This window comes from Fusarium fujikuroi, chromosome FFUJ_chr01 (genome assembly GCF_900079805.1).
Source record: "Fusarium fujikuroi IMI 58289 draft genome, chromosome FFUJ_chr01".
Classification (NCBI taxonomy): domain Eukaryota; kingdom Fungi; phylum Ascomycota; class Sordariomycetes; order Hypocreales; family Nectriaceae; genus Fusarium; species Fusarium fujikuroi.
The window spans coordinates 2,456,971-2,483,010 of NC_036622.1; the positions used below are offsets into that span (position 1 = coordinate 2,456,971).

Here is a 26,040-nt window from a genome sequence, read left to right on the forward strand (position 1 = left end):
GCGTTAGGCTCATCTGTTAGTCATCACCACATCGAACCACAAGTTACAGAACAGAAGGACTCCATTTCATGTCGGTTGCTTCTGCCAACGTCGACTCACTCTTCGCCTCGTGGAGCAACTACAGCGCAGATACGAGCGGGAGCTGGGTCAGCGTGGGTATTCCCGTTCCCATCTTGACCTTTGCCTGGGCCCTATTCGTTGATGAGAGCCTGTTACAGTAGTGCCAAACCTAACATGTGGACGGACCAGCCGAGTGGGCTATTTTCAGCAACACCCGTCCATCCACCCTTAAGGTAATCAGTGGAATCCATGCGCTCCAGTCTTATTCTTCAGCTCATCTCTACCGTAACCATACGGTTTACAATCACCGGCAGTCTCCTCTATTGTCATCGAGAACTCTACGCAAAGGAATAAGCTCGTAAATCAGTAACCCTTCTGTATACCGAGATGATCTGTTTTACTAGCTCCAGTCACACAATCCACTCACAAACCTTGTCCCTCAATTGCTACCGATTCCCCCGTCAACGTTAACCGATGATATGCCTTCCCTCTTGGTTGCCTGGAATCTGGTTTTGATGTCCCCATCAACCTCCACTTCGCTTCAAAGTCCCCCATCCATCGATATACCCGACATCTTCTAGCAAATTCCAAACCAGCTGCATCATTGCCATGTCAATATCTCATGTTTTATCTCGCTCACCATCTCGATGAGTTGCCAGCTCATCATTGGGTCATCATAGCGTTCAGTCAATGATTTAGACCCCTGAACCCTCTTCCTCACCCTTCAACTACACCCTCTCGCCAGTAGCACAGTCTCAGTTGCCCACCCCAAAATCTTCCAGCCACCATCAGAGCATGAAGTATCCTGCTCCCCGTTGACGACATTTCGTATATCCTATTCTCTAATAGTGATGCGAGGTGGAGGAGGTCACACGGCTGGCCAACGGGCACATGCAGATCTACGTAGCCTGTCTCGCAACTGCTTGGCTCTATCACCAGACATGTACCAACTTTGTTGCCTCACTTACTAGGTAACTTACCCTGCGGCCTTGTTGTATTGTAGGACTTGCTGGTTTCACGATTAATAAGCTACAACGGGACTTGGAAACGACCAAACACTTTGGCCGCTATGACCGCCTTTTGAGCTGATGTTTCTTGGTCTTATTGGCGTGCTCTCTATAAACACATCATCTTGAAGCGGCTTGTGCTTTGTGTACCACCTAGTACGGAGGTAGCCGCGAAAAGTTCCTGCCCAAGGTGACTTACGCCACAGTAGCTATTTTTACTAGGTACAGAGAGATACAGAGAGATAAGATTACTTATAGAGGGATCCCTCTATATCTCTCCTATAGTCTTAGGGATTATAGAGGCAGTAAGCCTGTATAGCTATTGCTTATTTCCCTATAGCGAGATGATGATCAGTGCCTCTTATACTAGCGAAAGTATCCCTTGTATCTGTGGCTGGTAAGCTTCTTCAGCCACAGTTTTCTCGGGCAAGAACTTTTCGCGGCTACCTCCGTACAGAACTCACGTTTCACGATCAACTAACTAATGTAGTTGCAGTATCTAACTGCGGCTCCCAACAGATGCTACTAGCTGCATCGGGGTTGTCTTAGATCCAACACAAACACCATCCTCAGGTTCAGCTTACTAGTAAATTCGTAGTGCGATTTCATTGACTATCTTCTGTGCGCTGACCATCTAGCCCAGCAATCCAGCAACCCAGCATCTCTAGCCTCGTCAATTTAGTCATTCAGTCGTACGAGCAATCTCCGCAAACAAGCGGCTCCTCCCTTCCCCCAAGTTCCCTAACTATAATTAACGGCATACGAATGAATGAACACCATGATTGCTTCCTCCCACGGACATTATTGCGCCCGCGACCCAAACAAAACGCTTTACGCCTTCGATTTGCCCTTCACTTCAGATCGAAATGTGTACTCCACCGTGATAGATGGGTTTCCTTTCAGCCACGACTCCGTAACTCGTCTCAATCGCCTGTCAACCTCCCCAACCTCATCCATGTTTCTGAACTGTAGGGCCAGGTCTGGCTTCGTAGCTCGACCAGACTTCATGAACTCAACAGTAGCAGCTTGTAGCTCACACATTTGAACCTCGATCTTGACCGAGAGGTTCAGGGTGGAATCGTTTTGTGATATTGTTTCAAGAGGAAGTTTTGTCGACGCAATGCGTTTCAATCTCCCTCCGTTTGCATGAATACGCTGTCGCTTCATGAGAAGGTGTCTAGAATCCAAACCCGCGCTTTCTGAAGTTGAAACGCTTGAACAGCGTCGCTGTCGCTTGAATGATCTCGAGTCAAATCCCTCTTTGTGCTGGTCATGAACATGATCTAGCGGTACTGGGTTGTAACCACCACCAGCTTCTTCGTCCGGCGATGTGGCTTGTGGCGGTGGTGTTCTCTGAAGTAGCACCTGTAGAGAGTGCGGCCACGGCTTGATTCCTTGGGTTTGACTTCGTTCAGAATCCTTCATGCCTCTGCGAGGGGTCAGATGATTGTGTGGTACTTGATCGGACAACCAAGATTGCGCATAGGCCTGAGATGAGAATTCCCCAGGGCTAGAAGGATGCTAGCCTTCCTGGTCCTCAGAGTTCGCATGACTGATGTGCAATATTTCCTTAAGATGTGCGTCCGAGTCGTCACGGCTGTTGCTCATCGGCGCATTTCTGCGGTTAAGTAGTCCATTGCCATACCAAACTTGGTCCGACCGACGTCTGCCTTGGGATGCTGTGGGACCACTTCCAGGGAGCAAGCGGTTTTGTCTCAACTCGTCACCACTTCGTCTGTTGACTGACGGTATCAGACTACCCCGAGAAGACCTCTGGGCTCTGGCCAAGATACTGTTGGTGGATTGTCGATCACGACGAGTTGAGTTATCGACACCAGTAGGGTCTGATGATGGCGGCGTTTCTAGATTTGCCGGCAGTGTTAATTGCAAGTCTGGCATTGAATTGCGAATTGACTGCTGCCCCAAGAGAGGCCTGAAAGGCTGGCTTAAGAAAGAAGGAACCTCACGACGTGGAGATGTGTGAGGAGATGGAACGGCATTTGGCGCAGCAAATGGGAGGTCGGATGAGGACTCGTTATCACTTTCGTCTTCGTATTCTTCTTCCTCGTATTCACGAAACAGGTTGAGGAGTGATTCTGACAGTTCCTTCAGCGGAAGGCGTCGATGATGAGAGACACTCGTCAAATAGCTCCTTGTATGAGGAATTTCAGGTGTGGCAGTCTCATCTGTTGCGATTTGAATCGGCTCATCCCTTGATGGGCGAAAATAGTCATCGATGTTGCCGAAACGATGGTTTGGAGCTAATCCTCGACGCCGAGAGCTAGATTGCAATTCACCTCGGACAGGAGGAGTGGCAGCTCGTCGGGGTGTTACATGCACAGGGATTAGTCCTTCTGTGCCGTCCAGGTCGGTCGAAGCGGTTTCCCTCCGTGAAAGATTGACTGTTAATCGTGTCCTCATCATCTCCCGAACTTCTGGGGCTTTCTTAGGACCCCTCGTCCTGTCCAGGTTTCCAGATCGTGAGTCTTTCTTGGGTGAAGCGGGAACAGTAAAAGCGCCGGGAGAAGTCCTTTCGCCACTTCCACATACGTCAGTACCGACAAGAAGTCTCCCAGGCTCATCGTTCAAAGAACCGACAAGTTCTTGGTCGGTCAACAAGAGAGCATCTTCTATGCCATCGACACGTGTTTCGTCTCTCAGCCTTGGCTCAACCGTCTTCGAAGCCCACGGCAGAAGTGATAGGCTATCCTCCAACGCCATCGGCTTGTGTTGAGATTCTCTGTCACCCAAAACCTTCTTGGTGTAAACAGAATCACACAGATTCTGGAAGCAACTAAGGACGGCTGGTTCGTCCACGAAAAGAAGTTCATCTTTCGAGGGCGACACATTGGGGTCGTACGATCCAGGTGAACACTGAATGCTAAGTTGCATAAATGCGTTGGAGGGTGCTCGCGATTTCTCGGGTGAATTTAGAACCGTGGAAATACTCGATCTTAAAATAGAAACTAGCTTCTTTCCCGTGCTTCTGGACGATGAAATGGGTCGTGAGTCGACCGAGATGAAAGCTCCCTTCCCCTTGATGATATTGGCATCGGAGTCAGGCTTGGGTAAGGAGGCTACAATTCTCAATTTTTTGGACTGTAATTCGGTCGAAGTTCCTCCAGCGTGAGAGTCTGATGACACCGCCACGAGCTGAGTTGTTAGAGTGTGACTAAATACTTGTGCGATTGCCTCTCGGGTGCTTGGTGCTGAGCATGGTGTATAAACCCACGGCTGGATTGAGCTACCAGGCACTTTGAATGATAGTCTGATGTGTGGAAGTGCGATCGCATAACTCTCTAGGAGCCGTCTGATATCTGCCAGGGTCTTTCGGCTCACTTTGATAGCGTTTTGTTTCCGAACAGGAAGGTTTTGAAACAAATTCAAAGCTTGGACAGTTGTTCCGACAGGAGCGGAAACAGGCTGTTGTCTGCTAATCCCGCCTGATTTTGTGTTTAAGAGGAGCAGTGATGCAATGGGATCCTGGGCTGTTCGAGTTGTGATTTTGATCGTAGCCAGATAGTTGGCACTAGCAAGAGCCTCACCACGAAAACCAAGTGTCTCGCCACCTTTCAAATGAAGTTCGTCGAAGTTTTGGAGCTTGCTCGTATGAGACCGACGGCCCAATGACTTGAAATCGTCCACCTGTATCCCACAACCATTGTCCCGGACTTGAACTTTGTCGACGGTGTTGGGAGCAACCGTGATTTCGATAGATGTAGCACCCGCGTCAATACTATTATCAACAAGCTCCTTGACCATGGAGAGAGGGTCTGGAAGCGAAGAGGAGGACCGTAGGAGGTGTGCTGAAGATGGCGGCAACGCAGATATTGACATTGTGATAGTGAGATGGCTTGAAGATGGAATTGAGATATGAATCTCCCAGGTAGTTTATGCTGCATTAAGACACAGCATCTGGTTGCCCGAGAGACTAACACGGATCATGTGGATATTATGCTGGTGGAGTTATATAAGAAGGGGAATTAAAGCAGGGGGTGTTGGAGAAGAGGAAGATGAAAGGGAAGAAAAACAATTGAGACGAGCGGTGATTCTCGTCTGCCTTCCAACAATTCAAGAACATTCCTACCTAGAGAGATTCTTTGAGGAAGGAGGTGATTCAGCCTCTTACCTTAGTTCCCCTTAGTCCTTCCTTCCGACTAACACATCACACACAAGATGCACACCAGCTGCTGCCAAGAGGCTAGAGAGGTCCGATCAAGGTACGTACCTCCAGTCCCTGCATTCCATCTTACCTACCTATGGATTAGGTAGTACCTCATCCAACCCGAGAGCCTCCAGGGCACCATTCTGTCCCTGTTCCCCTGTGACGTGACCTTTCAGCCCCGCTGTGAGTAGCCCCGCGTTGTCTTTGGCGGATGGCGGATAGAAACCATTGCTAAGCTTTCCTTTCATGAACCTAAACCATCCTCCAACCTTGTCTTTTAGTTACCTACCCATCTCACTAGATTGCGACGACAGCTTCACCCCAGTTGCCGACATACAGAAATTCTCTATTGCAGCATCCAACTTGATCTCAATCTCAAATTCCGACAATGTCTCTCAAGGGCCCCTCTCCGCAACACCACGATGGCTCTGGCCTGCGCATCGGCATTGTCCACGCTCGTTGGAACTCAACCATCATTGACCCTCTTGTGACCGGCGCCAAGGAGAAGCTCCTCGCAGCTGGTGTCAAGGAGTCCAATATTGTCATCCAGTCTTGCCCTGGCTCCTGGGAGCTCCCCATTGCCGTCCAGCGGTAACCTCCCCATTCGTTTGTACCCGTTGATGCCGAGTCGCTGACGTATTGCCATTTTCTAGCCTGTTCTCCGCTTCTCAGATCCAAGGCACCTCGACTGGCGGTCCTTCGGCAACCGATCTTCTGGCCTCATCCACTACCGATCTCACCTCTCTTCCCGCCTCCTCAGGCGCCTTTGATGCTATCATCGCTGTCGGCGTTCTAATTAAGGGAGAGACCATGCACTTTGAGTATATTGCCGAGTCAACTTGCCAGGGCCTTATGCGTGTGCAGCTCGACACTGGCGTTCCCGTCATTCTTGGTGTCCTGACCGTTCTGACCGAGGACCAGGCGAAGGCTCGTGCCGGTGTCGACGGTAAGGGTCACAACCATGGAGAGGATTGGGGTCTGGCGGCTGTCGAGATGGGTGTTAAGAGAAAGGAGTGGGCCAACGGCACCATTGATGGTTAGAACAGCAACGTGCATGACAAATGATAAAATATCGCATTTTGGACAAGGCGTGGACAACCTTTGCGCCCGTCAACGAATCGATGAAAGCATGACTCGGGCCACAGATGTATACCATTTCGAAAATGACCTCCCAATTAGTCAATTACCGCATAAAGATGAATCTATCATGCGCCAGTCTCAGTCCTAATGAGCCGGTGCTTATCATATCTTTCCCCACGACGCCCGGGTGAAAAGCACTTCTAGAATATACAATTGTATGTGGCTCTCCACTCGGCGGTTGAGTATTTCAACCCATGGATATCCAGATGCAAAAATAGAGCATATAAACCAATCTTACCTCCGTCTCTTTTGTAACAATTCCACACTCACTAATCCTTCGAATTATATCATGGTTCCAAAATCGCTTCCCAGTCCCTTCTTTGACTTCCACATGCTACGCTTCTTGTCTCGTTTGGCCTTCATCGCCTCCCACCCTTCCTCGTCATCATCATCTGAACCGTCGCCTGCGGCGCTTACCACGTTGATAGTAGACTTGCCCTTGGGGTCATCCCAGCGACCCAGCGCTCCAGACATGGTGTTGGTTCGTCGGTGCAGATCGGGGGTTGCAGCAGCCGGCATTTGAGATACTGGACGATATCGGCCGGGAAGACCAATGTTGCTTCGCTCGGATGGTGCAATTGACGGAGTGTATCCCATAGGGGGCATGCCGTGAATTGAACCAGCGTATCCGCCAGGTGGTGGCAGGAAGGGAGCGCCTGAAGGTGGCGCCACCATGCTCATGGTACGCATTCCAGCGTCCATACGGCGGGGAGGCTCTAAAGCTGGCTCAAGCATCATTGAGTGGCGAGAAGAGAGGTCATTCATAGATTGAGTGGCAGAGAGTCCTCCATAAGGTTGCATCGGTGGCATCATCCCGGGTTGCTGCTGCTGCTGGTTGTTGGTAGCCATCATTTGCATAAACTGCATCTGCATCTGCATGAACTGTGACATCTGCTGGGTCATTTGAAGCTGTGCCTGGTCTCCCACAGTGAGCTGTGGTGGCGCCATGGGCATAGGCATCTGCTGTTGAGACATGCCCATACCTGGCATATTGTACATACCGCCCATGCCGTTCATGACACCTTGGGGCGTGTTGTCGAAAGGAGGTCCTTGGGGCCCGTTCATGCCAGGGATGAACTTCTGGCCATTCGCGTTAGGACCGCCGCGGCGCATAGCTCTTGAGCGTTCCTCACTGGCGATCACGCCAACCAACCCTCCGGGGGGTAAGGATTGCTGAGACTCTGAGGCAGGAAGACCGCCGCTGAAAGTGAGCGACTCCCGCATAGCTGGCTTTGCGATACCTGCACCAACGAAAGGGTCCTGAGGAAGACCGCGGGCGAATGCAGGCAGCATCGAATGGCGCTGATTTTGACTACTGCTCTCGCCCATCGCCGAGCCAGGCCTTGGGGGGGCCAGCTGGGTTGATGCTCGCAGGTTGGGGTTGGAGCCCATGGTGCTGAGTCTAGCAGGTGGTCGGTTCTTGCTGGGGAAGCCGTGGGCCTGCAGAATGGCCAAAGGAACCTCCTCGTCGTCATCCTCGTCAGAAGCACCTGCCGGGGGTCCGGGAGATGGTGTCTTCATGAGGTGAAGTTGGGGTGCACTCATGGAGCTGGCCAAGCCGGGCCTTTCATGTGATTGCATATCAGGCTGCTCTCCAGTGACTTTCATCATCTGCTGTCGATAGACTGCCATGTGAGCCTCCTGCTTTCTCCTCTGCTTTGCTTGCTGCTTGGACCTCTCGATCTCGTCCTCGTCATCATCATAATTGATTTCATCGTCATCGTCATCGTTGGGGGTTGACTGCATTGCTCCATCGCTGGAATCGTGACGCTCCTTGTCTTTTCGGTATCTTTCGAACTGGGCCGGGGTCATGACCTTGTTGTTGCGTGGTGGGCTAGGGGCTCGAGAATTGAAACGGTTGGTGATGCGCGAAGAATGAGCGGAAGTCCCTTCGAACAAATTGTCGTCTCCTCTGTTGAAGCTGCTGTTGAGAGGCTTCCTCTCGAACGATGAGAAGGAATCTTCGTTTCGTCGGTAACGGCCGGAAGGGAGGTTGGAGCTACTGGACTCGGAAAGCAACCTTCCGACTGCGATGGAATCCTGCAGTAACTTTGCGTCCTCATCCTCAATGATATCAGACGGCCGGTTCGACGTCTTGAAGGAACTCTGGTGGCGCGGAACAGGGGGTGGCACATCATCGAGCTCAGGGGTCCCAGGTTGAGATCCGAGAAGATTGTCGTCCTCGTTGCGGCTGTGCCACGACTCAGGGCCAGGCTCAACCTTGGTGATCTTGTTGATACTCAGAGGGGGTGGCTGGATGGGTCGGTTGCTGGTAAGTGAGCGAGGAGCTGCGGACCCGTCAGCCCTCATGGTGGCGACGCTCGCTCTCTTGTCGAAGGACGAGAACATGGAGCCGAAATCACCTCCCATATCCATGCCCCCATTCTCCATCTCTAACTTTGGCGGCGTAGCAGTGCTGGTTGTCGATTCGGTCAAGCCTCTAGATCTTCCACTAAAAGCATCCTGTTGAATGGCTGGAACGGGAGGGATGTCGTTGTTGTCAATCTTTGGGGAAGACGCGTTGTGTTTTTTCTGGACCCCAAAAGAAAATGTTCGACCCGCTCGGTTCAGAAATCCGGACCCGCTGGATTTTACTCCAGGTCGAGGAGCGATCTCGTGCAAGTTCTTCTTCTGTGAATGGGAATATTTGGGATCGTCCTGACCCTCGAGATTCGTAGAAGACGGAGCAGTCGAGGCATTGCTGTGCCTTGATGAGGTATCAGTTGATGTGGCTTTGGTCGTATTAGAGGCCCCACTTCCCCTGGAAAGGAGTCAGCGCCATGATGCATGACTTAGGTTGTGTTATTTTTATCTTTCCAGAACCAACGGCAGTCGTGCAACATTCCTTGGCGAGTCACACAGGCAGAGGAGGTAGGAGGCGGGGGATCGAGGGAAAAAAACTCACCTGTTTCCACTCTTGAGGTCGGCAAACATGTTATCTTCAGTGTCAAGTTCCAGGTGACTAGGCTTAGGAATGTGATGACCAGAGTTCCTGGCCATTCTGGCGCCTCCGTCAAATGATTTGCCCAGCGCAGGGTCTGTACGCTCAATAACTCGGAATGACGATTGCTCTGGTGTTACTGAAGCATGCTGAAAATCCTCCGAGGTTGCGGTTGACTTCCGCCTGTTAAACGCAACACCGAATCTAGGCATGTAGAAGGTATAATAATAGAATATCGGTTTGGGATTAGATACAACCCATAAGAGACTCAGAACGGTCCGGGCTGAGCTGAAGTTATTGTTACTGTTTTAGCGATCGATATACGGCGGCGTTTTGGACCTGGCAATATAAAATCGAAACGAAGATGTGGAAAAAAGACTGCAGGTCGTGCGTTGATGCGGCGTTTGATAACGATAGCGAGGGTATTCGAACCGAACCGTGTCAAGCAAACAAGATGCGTATGATAGATGCGGATAACTGCATGATTGAGGGATCGCAGGTCAGCTGGTGTTGGTGACAAATGATGCCCTGAAAGTTATCGCAAATGTTCCAAGGCACTGCAAATAAAGAAATTGAGCAGCAAAGATAACGGCAGAGCATTAGCAATAAGCAGTGCCAATACAGCCGTGGGTTTAGGTATACAGGATCGGGGACAAGAGGCTTTGTCGGAATGAAGAGAGTCGAGACAAGTTCCAGAGAAGAAACATAAATAATCCGGGTGGTTGGAGGCATGTGTCATTGATCCAAGGCAAAGAGAGTTGAGACTCACATTATGATCTCCAGAAACGAAAGACGATTTGCATTAGGAGTAAAAAGTGGCTGGTTAAAGCCGGAACAAGACGGTCGGGCAAAGGCGAGAGCGAGAGCGAAAGTATGTAATGTATGTATACGGATAGAAAGTAAGACGATAGAGGCTCAGTCTTAGCCGTCTCGTATCGACTCAGAGTCTCTCTTTTCGATGGGCAGAGACAGACTGATTGAATAAGACTTGACAGGCGGCCAACGTCAACGACAGAAACACAACAGTAAAAAAGTTAGGAAGCGGAGATGATTAGGGGGGGGAGAGAAGCGAGTGGTGGTGGTGAGGTTTGAACGAAAAGAAAGATGGCGAACGAGCAGAAGCGAGTCCAGTCTAGACCTGACCTGACCAATTCAGTGGTGGCCCGACAGGCTGCATAGAAGGTACATGCTACAGTACAAGCAGCACCAGTCAGTACAGTTAATGGATCCAATTCAATCCAATCGACATGGATATTTAGGGCCATGGATAAGTGAACGGCCAAGCACAGGCAGACCTCGAGAGCGCACCTAGACGGGGGTCGGGGGTCGCACAGTGCAAATGCTGAAAGAGTGTGCGCTCTATTAAACCCCTGTGGACAGCGCACGGCCTCCGTCTCGATAGAGAGAAGACTCGCTTTCTCAGAGCCAGTGAGCGAATGTGGAATGAGTTGCTTCTGCGGTGTGATGCTATTTGATTCGGTTGGAATTAGTTGGTATTATAACGTTGCGATCCCTATGGAAGAGTATGGACAAAAGAGTGGTGTATAGAGTAACCGAGGTGAGTAAGTCAAGAATAAAGACACATAACAGACCTCCATATAATAGCTGTTGTGGCTATAACAAACTTTCGATCAACTAAAGTCAAAACCCGGCAACTCTCATCAAGTGAAATTCTGTGGAATCGGAGGCTACATATTAGCTCAATCGCATCAGAATATTATTAGACAGATGGCTCAAGTTAATGGTCCCCGTAGACTCATCGTCACAGCCCGTTCATCTAGTCCGTCCTAGCCCGTATCCTTTCCCGACTACCACCTCGCTAGCGTCGTTGCTCCATGAGAACAGGCAACCCTTGTCTTGGAGGCACGGTCACCGCTGAACCAAGAGGGAGAGCCAGAGCCGCGGCCATGGCTTCGCCAATAGCATCCATAACTTGGGAGTGAGCATGTGGTATTGTACAGGTTCAGCTAGCCCTAGATCAGACCTACACGACAACTGATACTACGAATGCAAATGCAGGCAGATCAAAACATGACATGGCTTGACGCATGTCCCAATGGAACACGATTGTCTCATGACATCCGAAACAATATCTCAAAGCCTTATTTCTTGGAGTGGCAGCAATAATCAAGAGCTGATACTGAGGCTTGCTCATCTAAAAAGAGGCGTGGGCCAAGCCTTGACGGGCAAAGCCGCAAAGGCTCAATAGTTCCGATAATTCAGCTACGGCACCTCCTCAAAGCTGCAAAGTGCAGAAAGACTAATGATGAAATACTGCACTTTAAGCCGGACATATCAAGAAGCCGGTACGCTAGTTGCAGGGGGAAATTGCGTGGCATTTAAGACACAACCAACAACGTCAATAGCGCTGTTGCTTGCATTTAGACCACGATCATGGCCTCTCCTGGAAATCCCTTCAGCCTTGGGGATGTATGGCAGATGGGGAGCTATGTGGATAAGCCAGCATGAATCTTTTCTTCGTGAGACAGTCTAAGCCCGGCCGACGCTGGGTGAGCTGGGCGTATGACGAGCCAATGGGTTATGGTACCGGGCTTCAACGTTTCACGAATTCATTGTTTTGCTGACGCGACTTCTTCTCGATCATAGAGACTTCCGTTGACTTTCTATGTATTACACGACACGATATCTGTGGCCCAATTCTATATTCCAGTTTTATCCTGAGTAAAATATGGAGAAGAAGAAAACAAAAAAGTATCCTGGAATAAGCCAACAAGGGGACTTCCCCATCGTCTACTAGTTGCTGGAATACTCTTGGCCAAGAGTTGGTTATTTTTGTCATTGATGATTGATATAAGGTAGGTAGGTAATGATTGGCAGCTATAGTAGGATGCTCAATATCACAGTGTAGTTCTGCACTTCAACATTGATCGTGAATAGACATACACAAACAAAAGTCGTCATTCAGATATAGTTGATCGATCTGTGCTAATAATGGCCCCTTGGTGTTTTTTTTTAATGTAACCAAGGCATTGCTGTAATCTCTATTCAGTACGCGCACAGTATATCCATAGGTTGACTAGACTAAAGAGAAATACTGGAGTTCTTGTGGAGATAAGGGTTCAATGCTTGATTCTGCTTGGCATTTATTGACTCACAGCTACCTCTGTCATTGACTGAGACTCGACATTCGTCTGTTCTATTGCGTTCGAGCATCAGATATAATAGTACAAGGCAATAACAGCCCGGGGCCTTCGGATATTGGATCTCAAAGAGAGTTGAGTTACCTTAGTCAATTAATTATTGGCTGCATCGCTTGCGCCGTTCCCGCCCTGGCCGTGACCCTTTCCATTCCATTCCCTTCTCAAGACCCCTGGAGCTTTGGGCTCTGGCTTGCCGAGTTACGGGCTTGGGGTTGCGGGCACAGGGGGGCCGTTCCCCACCACGATCCACGACAGCCGAGCAGCATCCACTGAAGGCCCCAAATCAGCGAGACACGAGCAGAAAATTCCACATGATATGAGCCTGTTGCTGCCTGTATTCATGGATGGGAGGATCTTTTACTCCTCCACTGTAACCTTGACCTTGACCATGACCTTGACCATGCTACTCTTGCTTTCGTGATGTGATTTCCTTTCCCATTTTAGATATCACTCAATTTTTTTTTATCTTTTTCAAACATGCCCTTGTTCCTCGCTGACGTCGTTGATCTACAGGAGGACCCGAGTCGACGATCTCATGAACAAGAACTCGGGCTTCACGACGTCTCTTCACTTGCAGAACCAGGGCAAAACTTGGAAAGAAGCCGAGATCCAGGCATTGAGATAACTCAATCAATTATTGTGAACGCCGCCTCTCGCACTGTGCATGTATGCAACCTAATCGGGTACTAGGAAACTCATCGACACAGAAACTCAAACCTGATCGGGTTAAGTTCAGGTACGCGGCTCGTCAGTTGAAAATCATCACTCTTTTGAAAAAAACCAGAGCGAGTGGGAGGGCCCTCCCTTTTCCTTCTTAGCCCCTGTCCACCGAGTGGATCAGGATGGTCTTTTTTAGATCAAAGCTTGGCCAATGCTTCTTATTAGGGGCCCAACCGTGGAGAGACAAGATACCTAGTACCTATGTGAGGTTCGTATGGACTTTAGGGATGACTGTGGCACAAGGAGGAGGTTAATGGATACTCTGGGTGTTTTGAAGTTATTTCCATCTCGTGTTCTTGGACGTGTTAGTGACCATCGATGCCCAAGGCCTCGGAATTCAAACGGCTTCGTTGCTATCGAGGAACCACAATGCAATATGCTCATCGGTTTACGCAGCAGCTCGTGTACTGTACGAGTGAATATCTGTTGTGTACCGTGCCACGCCAACTTTGCTCTCCCGTTATTACACGGAGTACGGACAGGGCTGGGACGGATGGAATACCTCGAGCCTTAAGGTTAAGAAACCAGGCGGAGCACGGCAAAGCAAGGGAGGCAATATGGCCGATGTGGATGGATGAATCATGGCTGAGCTCATGATGCATTTGCTGCTGACAGCTATTTACAGCCAAACTTTCCGCAAACGTTTGCAGAGTGTCCGTCCAATGCTGATTCTCGAATTATTTCGAGCTGAGGAGCCACAGTTTTCGCAGAAGACTGGGCTCCCTCGTCGCGGCTCCATCATCTCACGCCACCAGCTGCTGAGATGATCGCCTTGAGCGTTGGGACGTGGTCGATCACACAGTTGTTGGGTTACAGTTACTATTATTGCAGGCACACAAAAATCGAGGGCCATCACCCGATCCAACATCAAACTCAAAGCTTGTTCTTGACCGGTTTGTGACAGCCCCTCTCTTTCTTTCTTCGAGTTTCCTGTATTACTTCGTATAGATGTTGAGATTCTCTACAGAACTGGGGACTGTGATTGCGATTTGCGATTGTCGTTTCGTTGTTTTTGTTGTCGTCTTCAAGAAGTGCGTATTTGGTTGGAGTTTTGCAAGATCAGTCAGCAGACAATCTCACAAATGTGCAAATTAACCGTGCAGCCCTTGCCTCGCTCTTTTCTTTTTCCCCCATTCGTCATCTATTGACTTGCTGGCCCAGATAAGGGTAATAATATGGGATCAGAATCTGAATGTTTCGTCATCAATGTCAATCTTTATCTTGTTCAAGGTTCTACTCGGACAGAGACAAAGATCATGGACTTGCAGGACTGGGACCAAAACAAAGCACATGAGAAGAATATGCATAGGTAGCAATGCTCCACCACCCGATTCTTTGTTGAGACGGTCACCCTACCCAGTATTTACCAGTTCCTTCAGCTGCGTTCGTCGTGGTTGAGACCATTCTTCCGGTTAGCTCTGATGACGGGTTCGTACAACATAGATAGACAATGCTGATGCACGTCAAGAGACATGAATTGCGCGTCCTGTACGGATCAACACGATCACCCCCGATACGCTAATCTAGCTCGTTGGTCGCATGCCGCACAGTGTAGATGAGACATTCAAAGACAATAAACATCATCTGTTACATGACATGGCGGTTGAGAGTTGAAAATCTTCCGACTCATATCACAATGACTATCCCACAATCTAGGCAATCTATTGCAATCTGCATTCAACTTCTGTTGATACACAAAGGCATAGTGGACCTCAAGTTGAAAAGTGCCGATCGACAATCCTGAGGCACGCTTCCTGATACATTATATGCTTCAGGTGAGGTGACCTATATTTCGATGGGCAACGATAGATTCTTGAATAACTTAGTCCAGATGTTGCCCACTCACTTGCTGTATGATCTGGTTTCAATCTTCCTGCTTTGCTCATGGCCACCCAATACTCGGATACCTACTGTTTTCCTGCAAGCCCATGGCGACTTGATATATCACGGTCTTGGCGGCTGCAGCGCTTGGATGCACATGCAGTTCTCCAATGTAATTGATGAGTCGGCAATGTTCTGAACATGTCTCTGCTATCTACTCCATATTTACAGTAGCATTCAATGTGTCCTTCCTACTCTGTATCAGCACCCATTAGCGATCCAACCTCGTTATCTATCTATGGGATGTGGCTGGCAACTAATTATACAACAGGAATGAGTCAAGCTGGTTAAGTGAACGACATGGACCAATAGGTCAGCAGAGTTGACAATGAACAAGAAGAAGACCCTTGATATATCCTAGCAATAGTGTGATAAGCATATTATTAAGGTATGTATGTATTTACATACTTATTTACAGCAGCTTCAAGTTTTGTTACCCCATCTTGTCTGTAACTGGGGGCGGGCGGGACATTCTGTGAAACCTCGGCAGATCAAGCTTTGCTTCAGTGGCCGTTCCAAGGATGGGGCCAATCCAATTGAACTGGTTGTGTTTGAATTGGCGCCTTTGATTCTGTTAGTGGAGGCCTGCAGCGGAAGGGGCTCACCTACCTAAGCTTTCAGGCCGATTACCTCACCGAAGAAGTTGATGACCTAGGTAACCGAACCACCCAAACGCCAAGCTATCGTCATCCTTCTCGACCTTCCCCTGTTGTAGAGAAGAGCATCAACTTCAAACAACATCACAGCTGTTTCAGTGCCTTGAAACTCACACTCGCGCGCGAACTGCATCAATGTCTCTTGCGCCTCTACGGATGCCGAGAGATCCTCTCTCAACATTAAAACATCAAAACCGCCTGCAGGACCCATCAAGGGGATCTGGCTAAGCCCTCTCCGGAATAAGGGACCCCGTCACGATGGGACCCTTCAGCTAAAGAGCCAAGGGCCCCAATCTCAAAGGGGCGCCAGGGTCAGTCTGTATTATGAATGCTGTGGCGGAGCCTCCAGCAAGCATGTGGGCGAATAGCTTTGATGCATTGGATCTAATCAATCTCTCTCCTCTCCATATTCGAAATCTTTTTTCCTCGCTAGACTCGGAGAGGGGCCCCTGCTTTAAGTCAATCTTTGTTGATGGTTGTTCATTGTAGTATCGGAGTCCCTTTTGGCTAATCTTATCTCTCTTTCGTGAGGCGGGAGCTCGGAAAAACAACGTTTTGACTACTAGACTCAGGCACGGCACCTACCTACCTACCTAGTCGCAATTGTTTCTACTCAACGCTTCAAAACCCTGGCAATACTTCAAACCTGACTCGTTACACGTTTTATCTTATTTTTCTTCGCGATATATAATTGCGCCTCCTCTATCCTAACCACCCAATTCTCTCGCCAGTCGCTGCGAAAAAGCGACATCCATTGCGACAATGAGCTCTCCAAACACTCCCTCAAAACATGGTAGCCATGCTCAATTACGGCGCCCTTCTCTCCTCTCAAACGAGGATAGCCACAATCCTCTGGGCACGCGCAGTGGCGCCCTCCAGTCCCTCATCCGCAGTCGCTCTCACCAGAGCATACAGAGCTTGAGCAGTTCTGTTCCTGCGCATCCTCCCTCTTTCTGGATGGGACCTGATGATGAGGAGACTGGGCTGCTTCGCCACGACCATGATGAGCTTGGCAGGCTGCTCGCTGATGAGCGTCGCCTCACCCAACTGCTCCACGGCCCCCAGAACCGTAGTGCCAAACTCATTGGCAGAAGCAACCCTCGATATCGATGGGAGCAATACTGGAAGCCTGAGGAGGAGCTGGCTGCTATGTCCAAACCACTGTGAGTCCTCAATGGCGCCCACCAACTATGCGCCTTGGCCTCGTGCAGCAGCTAACCAAACCCCTAGGCGCGAGTACTATGAGAGAACAAATGAGTTGATTCAGCAATATCTGTACATCGATGCTCTCCTCGACTCCGCTATTCCCCACGATCTTCTCAACGAGTACCAAGCAGAGCTTGAAGCCTCTGCATTCCGACCACTTGACGTCCCGGATACCATCAACGAGGAGCCCTCCACCACATCCGACTCCCCCCCTCTTACTGGATCAACTCCTGTATCCGCATCTATCACTCCAGGCTCCTATGGCACTGTCAGCGTCAAGGCTAGCAATTTGACTACAAAGCTCCCTGCTACTCGCACACCTCAAGACATCTTCCGTTCCTCCGAGAACTTGCCCCTCCTTCAGCGTCAGGATCAATCCGAAGACGAGGATGAGGAGCAACCTCCGCGACCTGCTAGTCAAGAAGATGACAACGGCCCCAAGCCCTTGTTACCTTGGTTGGAGGATGCTGAAATCGACAGCGACGACCCCATCGTGACATTGGCCATCTGGGTCAACTTCATCGCCAATGCCATTTTACTCGCTGGAAAGCTTGTTGTCATTGTCTCAGTTCCTTCAATGTCCGTCCTTGCCAGTTTGGTAGATGCTGTGCTTGATTTCCTCAGTACCGTCATCGTATGGATTACTACGCGTCTCATCTCGTCGAGTCATCAAGACCAATATAGCTATCCTGTTGGTCGCCGCAAGTAAGTCTCAGTCGCTGCCGTATAGATTGTGGCATTTCAAGTGAACAAAAGCTAACGCGTAGTAAGACTTGAACCACTTGGCGTCCTCGTCTTTTCCATCATCATGATCACATCTTTCTGCCAAGTTGGACTCGAGTGTATTTCTCGCCTCATGGACCCTGAGCATGCTATCCTTGAGTTGGGTATTCCAGCTATCGCCATCATGGTTTCTACCATCGTCATCAAGGGTGCCTGCTGGATCTGGTGCCGTGTCGTCAAGAACTCAAGTGTCAGAGCACTGTAAGTCGGCAAATTCATCCACATTCGTACTCCGAATCTGACCAAACCACAGGGCTGAGGATGCAAAGACGGATGTGATCTTCAACACTGGTTCCATCCTGTTTCCTATCAGTAAGTAATGATAGTATATCTTGTAAGGCCGAACCCTACTGATATTGGTTCTAGTTGGCTACTATGGGCGAGTCTGGTGGCTTGATGCTGTCGGTGGCTTGTTCCTCTCGCTTGTTGTTATCTTCAACTGGAGTCAGACCTCGGCACACCACGTCCGTAACCTTTCAGGCTTCTCCGCCCAGCCTGACGAGCGAAACCTGCTGCTATACTTGACCATGCGCTTCGCCACTGCCATTCGACAGATTCAAAATTTGCGCGCCTATCACGCTGGTGACAAACTCTTCGTCGAGGTCGATATTGTGCTTTCTGCAGCAACACCTCTCAAGGACAGTCATGATCTTAGCGAGGTGCTGACATACTTCCTCGAATCTGTGCCAATTGTTGACCGAGCATTCGTCCACGTTGATTACACTAGTTACAATGCCCCGACTCACATGCTCAAAGGATCTGCCGCAAAACAGAAATAAGGCCGAGTTGCAACAATACACCAAGGCCAGGCGGATAAGATTCCCCGCTTAACATGGGAGACAAATGACTAGTCGCCAGAGATCTAAAAGGGTATTGCAATTACCCAAAGAGCTCGTGTGTATATAGAAGCGTATTCAAGCGCGGGCCAGTTTTGTGGGGGCATCAAAGTCGTTTTTGCAAAAATCTCAGTCGCTTTGGAAAGCGGAGCGATTGTACTATATATCTGTATTATCAAGAGTATTATCTCTTTGAAGAGCCGGAAAGGAAGACTAGATAAGCGTCATGATAAAATAACGAGAAAAAAGAAAAAGAAAACATCAAGACCTATTCACTACTGATCCTCCTCTTGTGCCATCCCCTAATAGGGAATGCCGTTAGTCAGAAGCTGGAACTGATCGTAGATACCTGTGCTATGGCTCGAGTAACTGGTCTTGATGAGATGTTTCATGAAGTTGGCAGCGTCGCGCTCGCTCTTGTCAAGGACAAAACGCTCACGGAAATGCTTTACACTCTCAGGCTTGAAGCAGGGCAGCCCACTATCCATCATGAGCCAGACGATCTGGCTGAGCTTCTCACAATACTGACGACTGGCCAGGAAAGCCTTTACGCAGAGCTCCTCGAAAGCCTTAAAACTCTGGTGCTCCATCGAACCACCCATGACCGCCACCATCTCGGTTGTGAGCTTGAAGGGCGCACGCTCGAACTTGATACCACCTGGGGCGATATCAAAGCAGAAACCGAAATCAATGTGTAGGATGTGGCCCGCGTCGTCAATCATGATGTTGCCATTGTGTCGATCCTTGAATTGCAGCAAGTAGGAAATGACTGAGTAGGCAGCCATGGACTTGACGAAGTTGCTGCGGGCTCGCTGGAATCGGAGCGAGTTCTCATTGCCGTATTTGGAGATAAAGTAGTCATACAAACCATTGACAGCCTCACGACCAAGCATATCTCGTGAGATTGAGTTAGGCAGCACGTCGATGACACCACAACCAGGGGCAGTGGCAGTGACTCGATAAGGGAAGACGTAGACATCTAGGCCGACATCGTGGAATATGCCTCTGAACGCTGCAATCATCTGCAGCGCCAGGACGTCCTGTCGACAATCATCGCCGACCTTGAAAATGGCCGACTGCCAGACTTCAACAGTCCTCTCTGGTGTTCCATGATCTTCTCCGTCATTCTCCTCCATCATCTCATCCACCTCAGAAACGCCTCCTTTGTTCTTCTGAATACGGAATGTCGCCATATACGGAGCCTTGGCATGACTCTGTAAGGGCTTGCCAGACTTACGATCAATGCCAATAACAACACCATCAGGATTACTAGGAAGATAAACGCCGACCTCAACTTTGATTTTGCGCAGCTCTTCTTCAATCTTTTGCTTCTTCTCCGGCTTCGACTTCTTAATGAAGGGTTTAAGCTTTCCAGAAATGTCAGTGACTTCGTCAAAGAAAGAAAACTCTTTCTCATAAAAGTCACGGTCTTCAGCGGCGAAACCGTCAACCATCTGAGTCATGACTGTGTCGAGAGTTGGTTTGATTTCGTCAGGGATCTGAGCATCATCGTCCTTGTACGAATTGGCCTTCATGTTCCAGATGATCTGGTGAGCGAACAGCTGGGAAAACTGGGCTGTTTCAAGGATATAGCGCTTGACATATCCCAGGCTATCGTAACGGAGAGACTGGACAATTTGGGGAACATAAAAGAATGTTACGTCGACAGAATGGCTTTCTAGCGCACGCATGGCGTACTGGATGATGAAAGGGTGCGACTGGTAGGCAGGTAAGAACATGGTAACGGCTGTTACGGGGTTCACAGGTTCCCAGTACAATAAATACTGCCGAAACGTTAGCATTGCAATATCAGTCAGGGTACGAAACCTACCTTGAGTTGTTGTGAAGCGACATCGTCGGGAAGAAATCCTCCAAAGATCAGGTGCAGAGCCTCAGGCTCAAAAATGGCCTTTTCAGGCATGGTGAGAAGCAAGAACCTGATATCGCGCTGCAAGCGAGGGAACGGAAATCTCGTGGCGAGTTCGATGGCAATAGCTGGGTCCTGCCACCATGCAGTCCTAATGAGTGATAAGAGTGCAGCTTCGGTCGGTGCCTTGCCGGCATTTTGGGTCAAGGCTTGATTGCTCGCATTGTTGAGTGGGTTTACCCAGACGATCAGGCGCAGTTGTTCATTTCTGAGCAGGAGATCGAGCAGCTGCTCTTTAGACTGCAGAGACTTGACATTGCCGACAGTCTGGGCGCCTATAAAAGAGACCTGTTGGAGGGCCGCCAAGACATCAGAGATAAGACGAATCTCGGTCTTCATCTGCAATAAGTTACTTCCGAATGACCACTTGGGAGCAGACCTGAACCAAGACAGGCCAGCCGTAAGAAGTCGCTCCTTGAGCCTCCACTGTGCTGCAGGCTTGAGAGTGGTGCTGGAACGTAGGACGCGCAGACCAAATAAGACGATTTGGAATCGAATCTCTCTAGCCATTGGATGGGTTGCAGATTGCTTCATTGCCTCCAGTGTAAGATCAATCATCCGGAGGAACACCTTCTGGATATCAGGGCTACCGAGCCTGGTAGCGTTATAATGACTGGCAAAGAATTGAAGCAGTCGAGTATGGGGTGAGAGAATGTCATGCACAATTTGCTTCTTCTTGGCTAGAGCCTCCAGTTCGCTGGGGGCAAATTCTTCCTTCAAAAAGAAGGGGTCAACATGATTCAGGGTTGGGCTGAAGAGGCCGAGCTTTCGCGTAAGAGAGAACTCCCATTGCTGGACGATCTCATTCAGCAGTCTCGACTCCTGTCTTGGGTTTTCGTTGATTACACCAAGCCATAAAGAGACACCCAAGTTGATGGATTGCTTGGTGAATAGGGCGAACGGAATGCTCACAAGGTGATGGGCAACAGCAGCTTCATCCTTGCTCGTGCGGCAAAGAAGTGCTGCTGCCCTACGAAGAATATCCCGGACTTCAGTGATGGACGTACTCTTCTTGCTGAGAATTCTTGCCTCGATATGAGCGAGTGCAGTAGTGGCATTGGCACTCTCCTTCACAGATGACTGCACAAATGACAAGCGACGGTTATGGTTCATGAAGCTCATAAGTTCTGTACCACGATCCGGAAGCGTCTCACCATACCGATATTCTTGGCGAGTTGTGTACTGCGCAACAAACGCAGAAGCTGTGTTGACACTCGAGTTGCCAATCTTGTCCATGGACTGGAGACGATTGTCTGTTGATGGAATAATTGATCCTAGCTCAAGAGCAAAAGATCTTCCCAAAGAGACATGGCCGTAAGCGCCTTCGTCACTGAACTCCGAGAGATATGTCTGCAGAATTCCCTTGACATCCAGAGGAGAGAGGTTGATGGCAGAGTTAACCCATACCCTGGCCTTGCGGTTGAGGATATCTACTGTCCACCTTCGAAAATCATAGTCGTCTGAAAGCTGCACAGTCACTCCGCCAAGCTCTGACGTGAAAGTAGACCTAGGAGCATAAACATCTGTCTCGGCTTCCAAGCAGCTTGACCACATGAGCGAGAGCAGTTCGATCAGTGCGAAGAGTGACGATCTATAGCAGAGGGCTGAAGGAATTTCTCGGAGGAAGCGATCTGCGCAAACAAACGCGGCTTGCTGGACTCGCTCGATACGATGGCAGCAGCTACAGAAGATAGTAGCGAGCTGCTCAGCAGCGTACTGGGCAGAAAAGGTTGGTTCGGCGCCGCTTTGTGTCTTTTGGATATACTTATCCATGACAGAAGCCGCAACACCCTCCATGGCGCTGCTCAGCTCTCCCTTGGACATGCTCGGTTCCAGGAAATAGGACAGAACCTTGGTGCAATCACCTGAGTCGGCTCGAAGAATTTCCATCAGATAAGCTGCTTGCAAGAAGATCACCTTGCGATAGCTAAGGCTCCTAATCTCATTGGACTTGGAGGGTACAAGATCACTCAAAAGCTTCTTCTGCAGAGACTCTCTATCGTTGCTCATACCACGTCGTAAGACAGTATTAAGCTCGATATCACTTTCGACCTGCTCACCTCGCTGCTCGGCCACAAGAGGTGGGGAGTGGATAGCAATCATACGTAATTCTCGCATATACTGCTTTCCACGGTCTGTGTTGGTGGTAAAGCCGTGAACCACGATGTTGAACCAAGCGTCTCGAAGAAGAGAATATGTCTCGTCATCAGCGATGGGTTCGAAAGCAAAATCATTCGTGGACATAAAGATTGCCAGCGGGTGAAGAAGTTCTGCGATCTCCTTTGCAGCCATTTGTACGTCAGATTCCTTGGTATGTCCAGACGAGTGTACATCACCAAGTCCGATGATGCTGTCAAGCAAGTGTTCAAAGTAGATACCAAACAGCTGCGAGTCACGTCGTAGATTGGCAGAAATGAAAGTGCGAGCATTTCTCACCTATACAAATCAGTAAGTATCAAAATATAGAACGTCATGTTCACTTACAGCTTCCAATAAGAACAGCTGGTTTTCAACAACCCCAGTATGGCACAGTTTACTAAACAGCTTGAGCAAAGAGCGAAACTCGAGTTGTCCGCCCTCGAGAGCCAGAGCAGCTGCTCCACTGATAATCCGGGCATCCACGCCTGTATTGACCTTTTCGAGCTTCTGCTGAAGCATAGACTGAGCTAGTGCGGTAATTTTCTCATCCTTGAAAGCGGCAGCAATTCCACAGATGGTTTGCACGACATTGCCAGAAACGATCGCAGTCTCCTCCTCGCCATACATCTGTAGTGAAATCGAGCTCCCAATGGACCGACGATTGGTATAAATGGCGTTAAGTCCTGTTTCACTTGCCGTTCCATCAATCTGGTCGTTCACAAACGCTTGGTCCGACCCAGGGCTGAGTACGTTGCCCAGGGTATACAATGTGCCGATGACAGCATCCTTCGAGAGCATTTTGAGGGCATAAGCCAAGCTATTGGAAGCTATAGTGACAATATCTTTCTGTGGGGCATCCTGAACGATGAACCTAGGTAGGATGCGGCTAACATTAGACGAGAAGGATGGTGAGATCTGACAGATCAGGGCCAAACATCGCAACGTGACCGAGGCAAGAGTAGGATCGGCCATCTGAACAGAGTCATCCAGGGTTTCCTGAAGCCAGTTCATGAGAATCTCGGTATCAGCAGCATCTTCATTGAGCAGAGCGCAATTCAAGTAGGAAATGAGCGCCGCAGCCTTCACAGAGTAGGCGAGACTCTGCTGGTCGGGAGATCCCATGCGGATGAAGTCAGCACCACCTTCGATATACTGGATCTCCTCAATGGCCAGGGCAGCATATTCCTCAACCGTCTTGAAGTCTGCTTCGAGCGCAGAGGACGCGATATTGCAAAGATCTTCACCCTGGGCAATGTAGATATCTAGCACGTGAGACTCTCGCAGAGAACGAGGGTCTTTTACCATCAGTGAAGTGCTGGAGACAATGAGGTGAGCGAAGCTTCGGTGCAGGAGCATAGCTCCGAGAGGTCGTCCAGACGAGGCATAATGGCGCAGGTATCTCTTCCATTCTTTAACCTCGCGATCCTGGCTATGACAGTTGCGTATGGTGGATAGTGCTGTTTCCACAGCGATAAGGAAGGGCTCAGAAAGCAATTCTCTAATTTTCTTGATCATGGCCAGTCGACCGCCAGCTCTCCAGAAGTCGGCCTGAGCGGCTGCCGCATCCAAAAATCCGAGCAGTGCCACGGCAATTGTCACAGTTCGGATTGCATCCTCCAGGTGAGGATTCTCAGGGTCCCCTGCTTGAGGTGAGATAATGCTCTCGGTAGCTCGTCTACAAGAGTTCACGAAGGCCCAGATCTTATCGGTCACATTCTCCTGAAGCTCATCGTAATTGATGCCAAGTGCCAATAGGGCCCCTGTCACATGAAAGGCTAGAGCCTCGGTCGGGGACGGGTCGATCTTTCGGAAGAATGGCGAAGGAAGAAAAACCTGTATATGTGCTTCAAGAATATACGGGAACAGCTGATATGAGAGTCTCTGGGCACTCTGGCTCGATTTGATTTTCGGTGCTGTCTTGCATAATGCGATCAAGACCTCGAATTCGCGTATAGACTACAATTGTCAATCACGCACTATCAGATCCCTATGCCCCATGAATAACCTACCATGGGCACTCGGCCTAGCGAGCTCTTATTCTGATAACCATTGACATAGTCCTTGCTCTTCGCGCCGGCGTGGCAGGCCCTACATAGTCGGTCGAGATCAGATCGGTCGAAGGAAGTTGTAGAGCTAGACGCAGATAGCGAAGCTATCTTCTGCAGCGCCTTGGAGCGAATGTCACCTATCATCTTTGGTGCGTGGGCGACGCGGTCGCTTCAAAACATAGCAATTCGAAACAAAACACCAACAAGAACCAAGTCAACAAATTTGTTTCCGAAACAAGACCTTCAAAATGACGGTGGTTGTTAGGTGAACTTTAGGAGGTGAACCCCTGTCAGTCTTCGCGCTTAGTCATCGTAGCTACCCCAGCTCTGCAGGTTAGGTAGGTAGGTAGGTGGGCAAGGCTGCAAGCTTGACGCGTGCGTCTGAACCTCAGCTCCATCGTCAGTGACAACTTAGGCAACGCCAGATCAACATCATCAATCACCAACTCCGAATTCCATCATCTCTGCGCATCGAGAAAGATCACCCAGCTCTTGCTTAGACCTCCGTCACATAGACCGTAATCATGGCTGCCATGTTCAGCCAGAACCCTTTGATGAATGGGCCCAACTATTCATTCTCCGATGCCCCCAAGACCAACAGCGGCGAGTTTCGAGAACATCGATTTAACCCGTGAGACACCTCAACTATGCATCTCCAGGGCTTACAGCTAACTGATACAAGCTACACCGATAATGGTGGCTCGACTCTTGCCATTGCTGGCGCAGACTTTACCATCATGGCTGGTGACACCCGCCACACTAGCGGTTATAGCATCAACTCTCGCATGTCCCCCAAGGTCTTCCGAATCGGCGGCACCACTGCCTCCCAGGAGGATGCTACACTAGTCCTATCTGTCGTCGGCTTCGCTGCTGATGGTGAGGCCCTCCGTGACCACCTCGATACCATCTGCAAGATCTACCGTTACCGCCACGGCAAGCCTATGACTGTCAATGCTTGTGCCAAACGCCTCTCTACCGTTCTCTACTCGAAGCGATTCTTCCCCTACTACTCGCATGCGATGCTCGGCGGTCTGGATGAGGAGGGCAGAGGCGCTGTGTACTCATACGATCCCGTGGGGAGCTATGAGCGAGAGCAGTGCCGAGCAGGCGGTGCTGCGGGCAGTCTGATCATGCCTTTCCTGGACAACCAGGTTAACTTCAAGAACCAGTATATTCCCGGAAGCGGAGAAGGCCATGAGCTAAAGGAGCGGGAGCGACGTCCTCTTACGCGAACAGAGGTCGAGACTGTTGTCAAGGATGCATTCGATGGTGCGGTGGAGCGTCACATTGAGGTTGGTGATAACCTTCAAATGCTCATCATCACAGCAGACGGTATTGAGGAGACCTTTCTGCCCTTGAAGAAGGATTAG

The 26,040-nt window shown here is 49.7% G+C and overlaps 6 protein-coding genes; 3 read left to right on the top strand and 3 right to left on the bottom strand.

The window, feature by feature from the left end:
• Positions 1–1,898: 1,898 nt before the first annotated feature.
• On the bottom strand, positions 1,899–4,904 carry FFUJ_01353 (related to DNA mismatch repair protein PMS2; the record flags this gene model as incomplete). XM_023579673.1 has 2 exons in its annotated part: positions 1,899–2,577; positions 2,713–4,904. The coding sequence occupies 2 exons, from the start codon at positions 4,902–4,904 to the stop codon at positions 1,899–1,901; spliced, it is 2,871 nt and encodes a 956-aa protein (XP_023424206.1).
• Positions 4,905–5,620: 716 nt separating this feature from the next.
• On the top strand, positions 5,621–6,273 carry FFUJ_01352 (probable RIB4-6,7-dimethyl-8-ribityllumazine synthase; the record flags this gene model as incomplete). XM_023579684.1 has 2 exons in its annotated part: positions 5,621–5,823; positions 5,886–6,273. The coding sequence occupies 2 exons, from the start codon at positions 5,621–5,623 to the stop codon at positions 6,271–6,273; spliced, it is 591 nt and encodes a 196-aa protein (XP_023424207.1).
• Positions 6,274–6,654: 381 nt separating this feature from the next.
• Positions 6,655–9,525, bottom strand: FFUJ_01351 (uncharacterized protein; the record flags this gene model as incomplete). XM_023579695.1 has 2 exons in its annotated part: positions 6,655–9,133; positions 9,278–9,525. 2 exons carry the CDS (start codon positions 9,523–9,525, stop codon positions 6,655–6,657), a joined length of 2,727 nt encoding a protein of 908 aa, XP_023425450.1.
• A 6,968-nt stretch (positions 9,526–16,493) lies between these two features.
• Positions 16,494–18,499, top strand: FFUJ_01350 (related to cation diffusion facilitator 10; the record flags this gene model as incomplete). XM_023579706.1 has 5 exons in its annotated part: positions 16,494–16,894; positions 16,962–17,642; positions 17,709–17,921; positions 17,974–18,032; positions 18,087–18,499. 5 exons carry the CDS (start codon positions 16,494–16,496, stop codon positions 18,497–18,499), a joined length of 1,767 nt encoding a protein of 588 aa, XP_023424208.1.
• Positions 18,500–18,858: 359 nt separating this feature from the next.
• FFUJ_01349 (related to phosphatidylinositol-4-kinase) lies at positions 18,859–24,814 on the bottom strand (the record flags this gene model as incomplete). XM_023579717.1 has 4 exons in its annotated part: positions 18,859–20,340; positions 20,388–22,919; positions 22,968–24,578; positions 24,632–24,814. 4 exons carry the CDS (start codon positions 24,812–24,814, stop codon positions 18,859–18,861), a joined length of 5,808 nt encoding a protein of 1,935 aa, XP_023424209.1.
• A 380-nt stretch (positions 24,815–25,194) lies between these two features.
• On the top strand, positions 25,195–26,040 carry FFUJ_01348 (probable proteasome endopeptidase complex subunit PRE7; the record flags this gene model as incomplete). XM_023579728.1 has 2 exons in its annotated part: positions 25,195–25,301; positions 25,353–26,040. The coding sequence occupies 2 exons, from the start codon at positions 25,195–25,197 to the stop codon at positions 26,038–26,040; spliced, it is 795 nt and encodes a 264-aa protein (XP_023424210.1).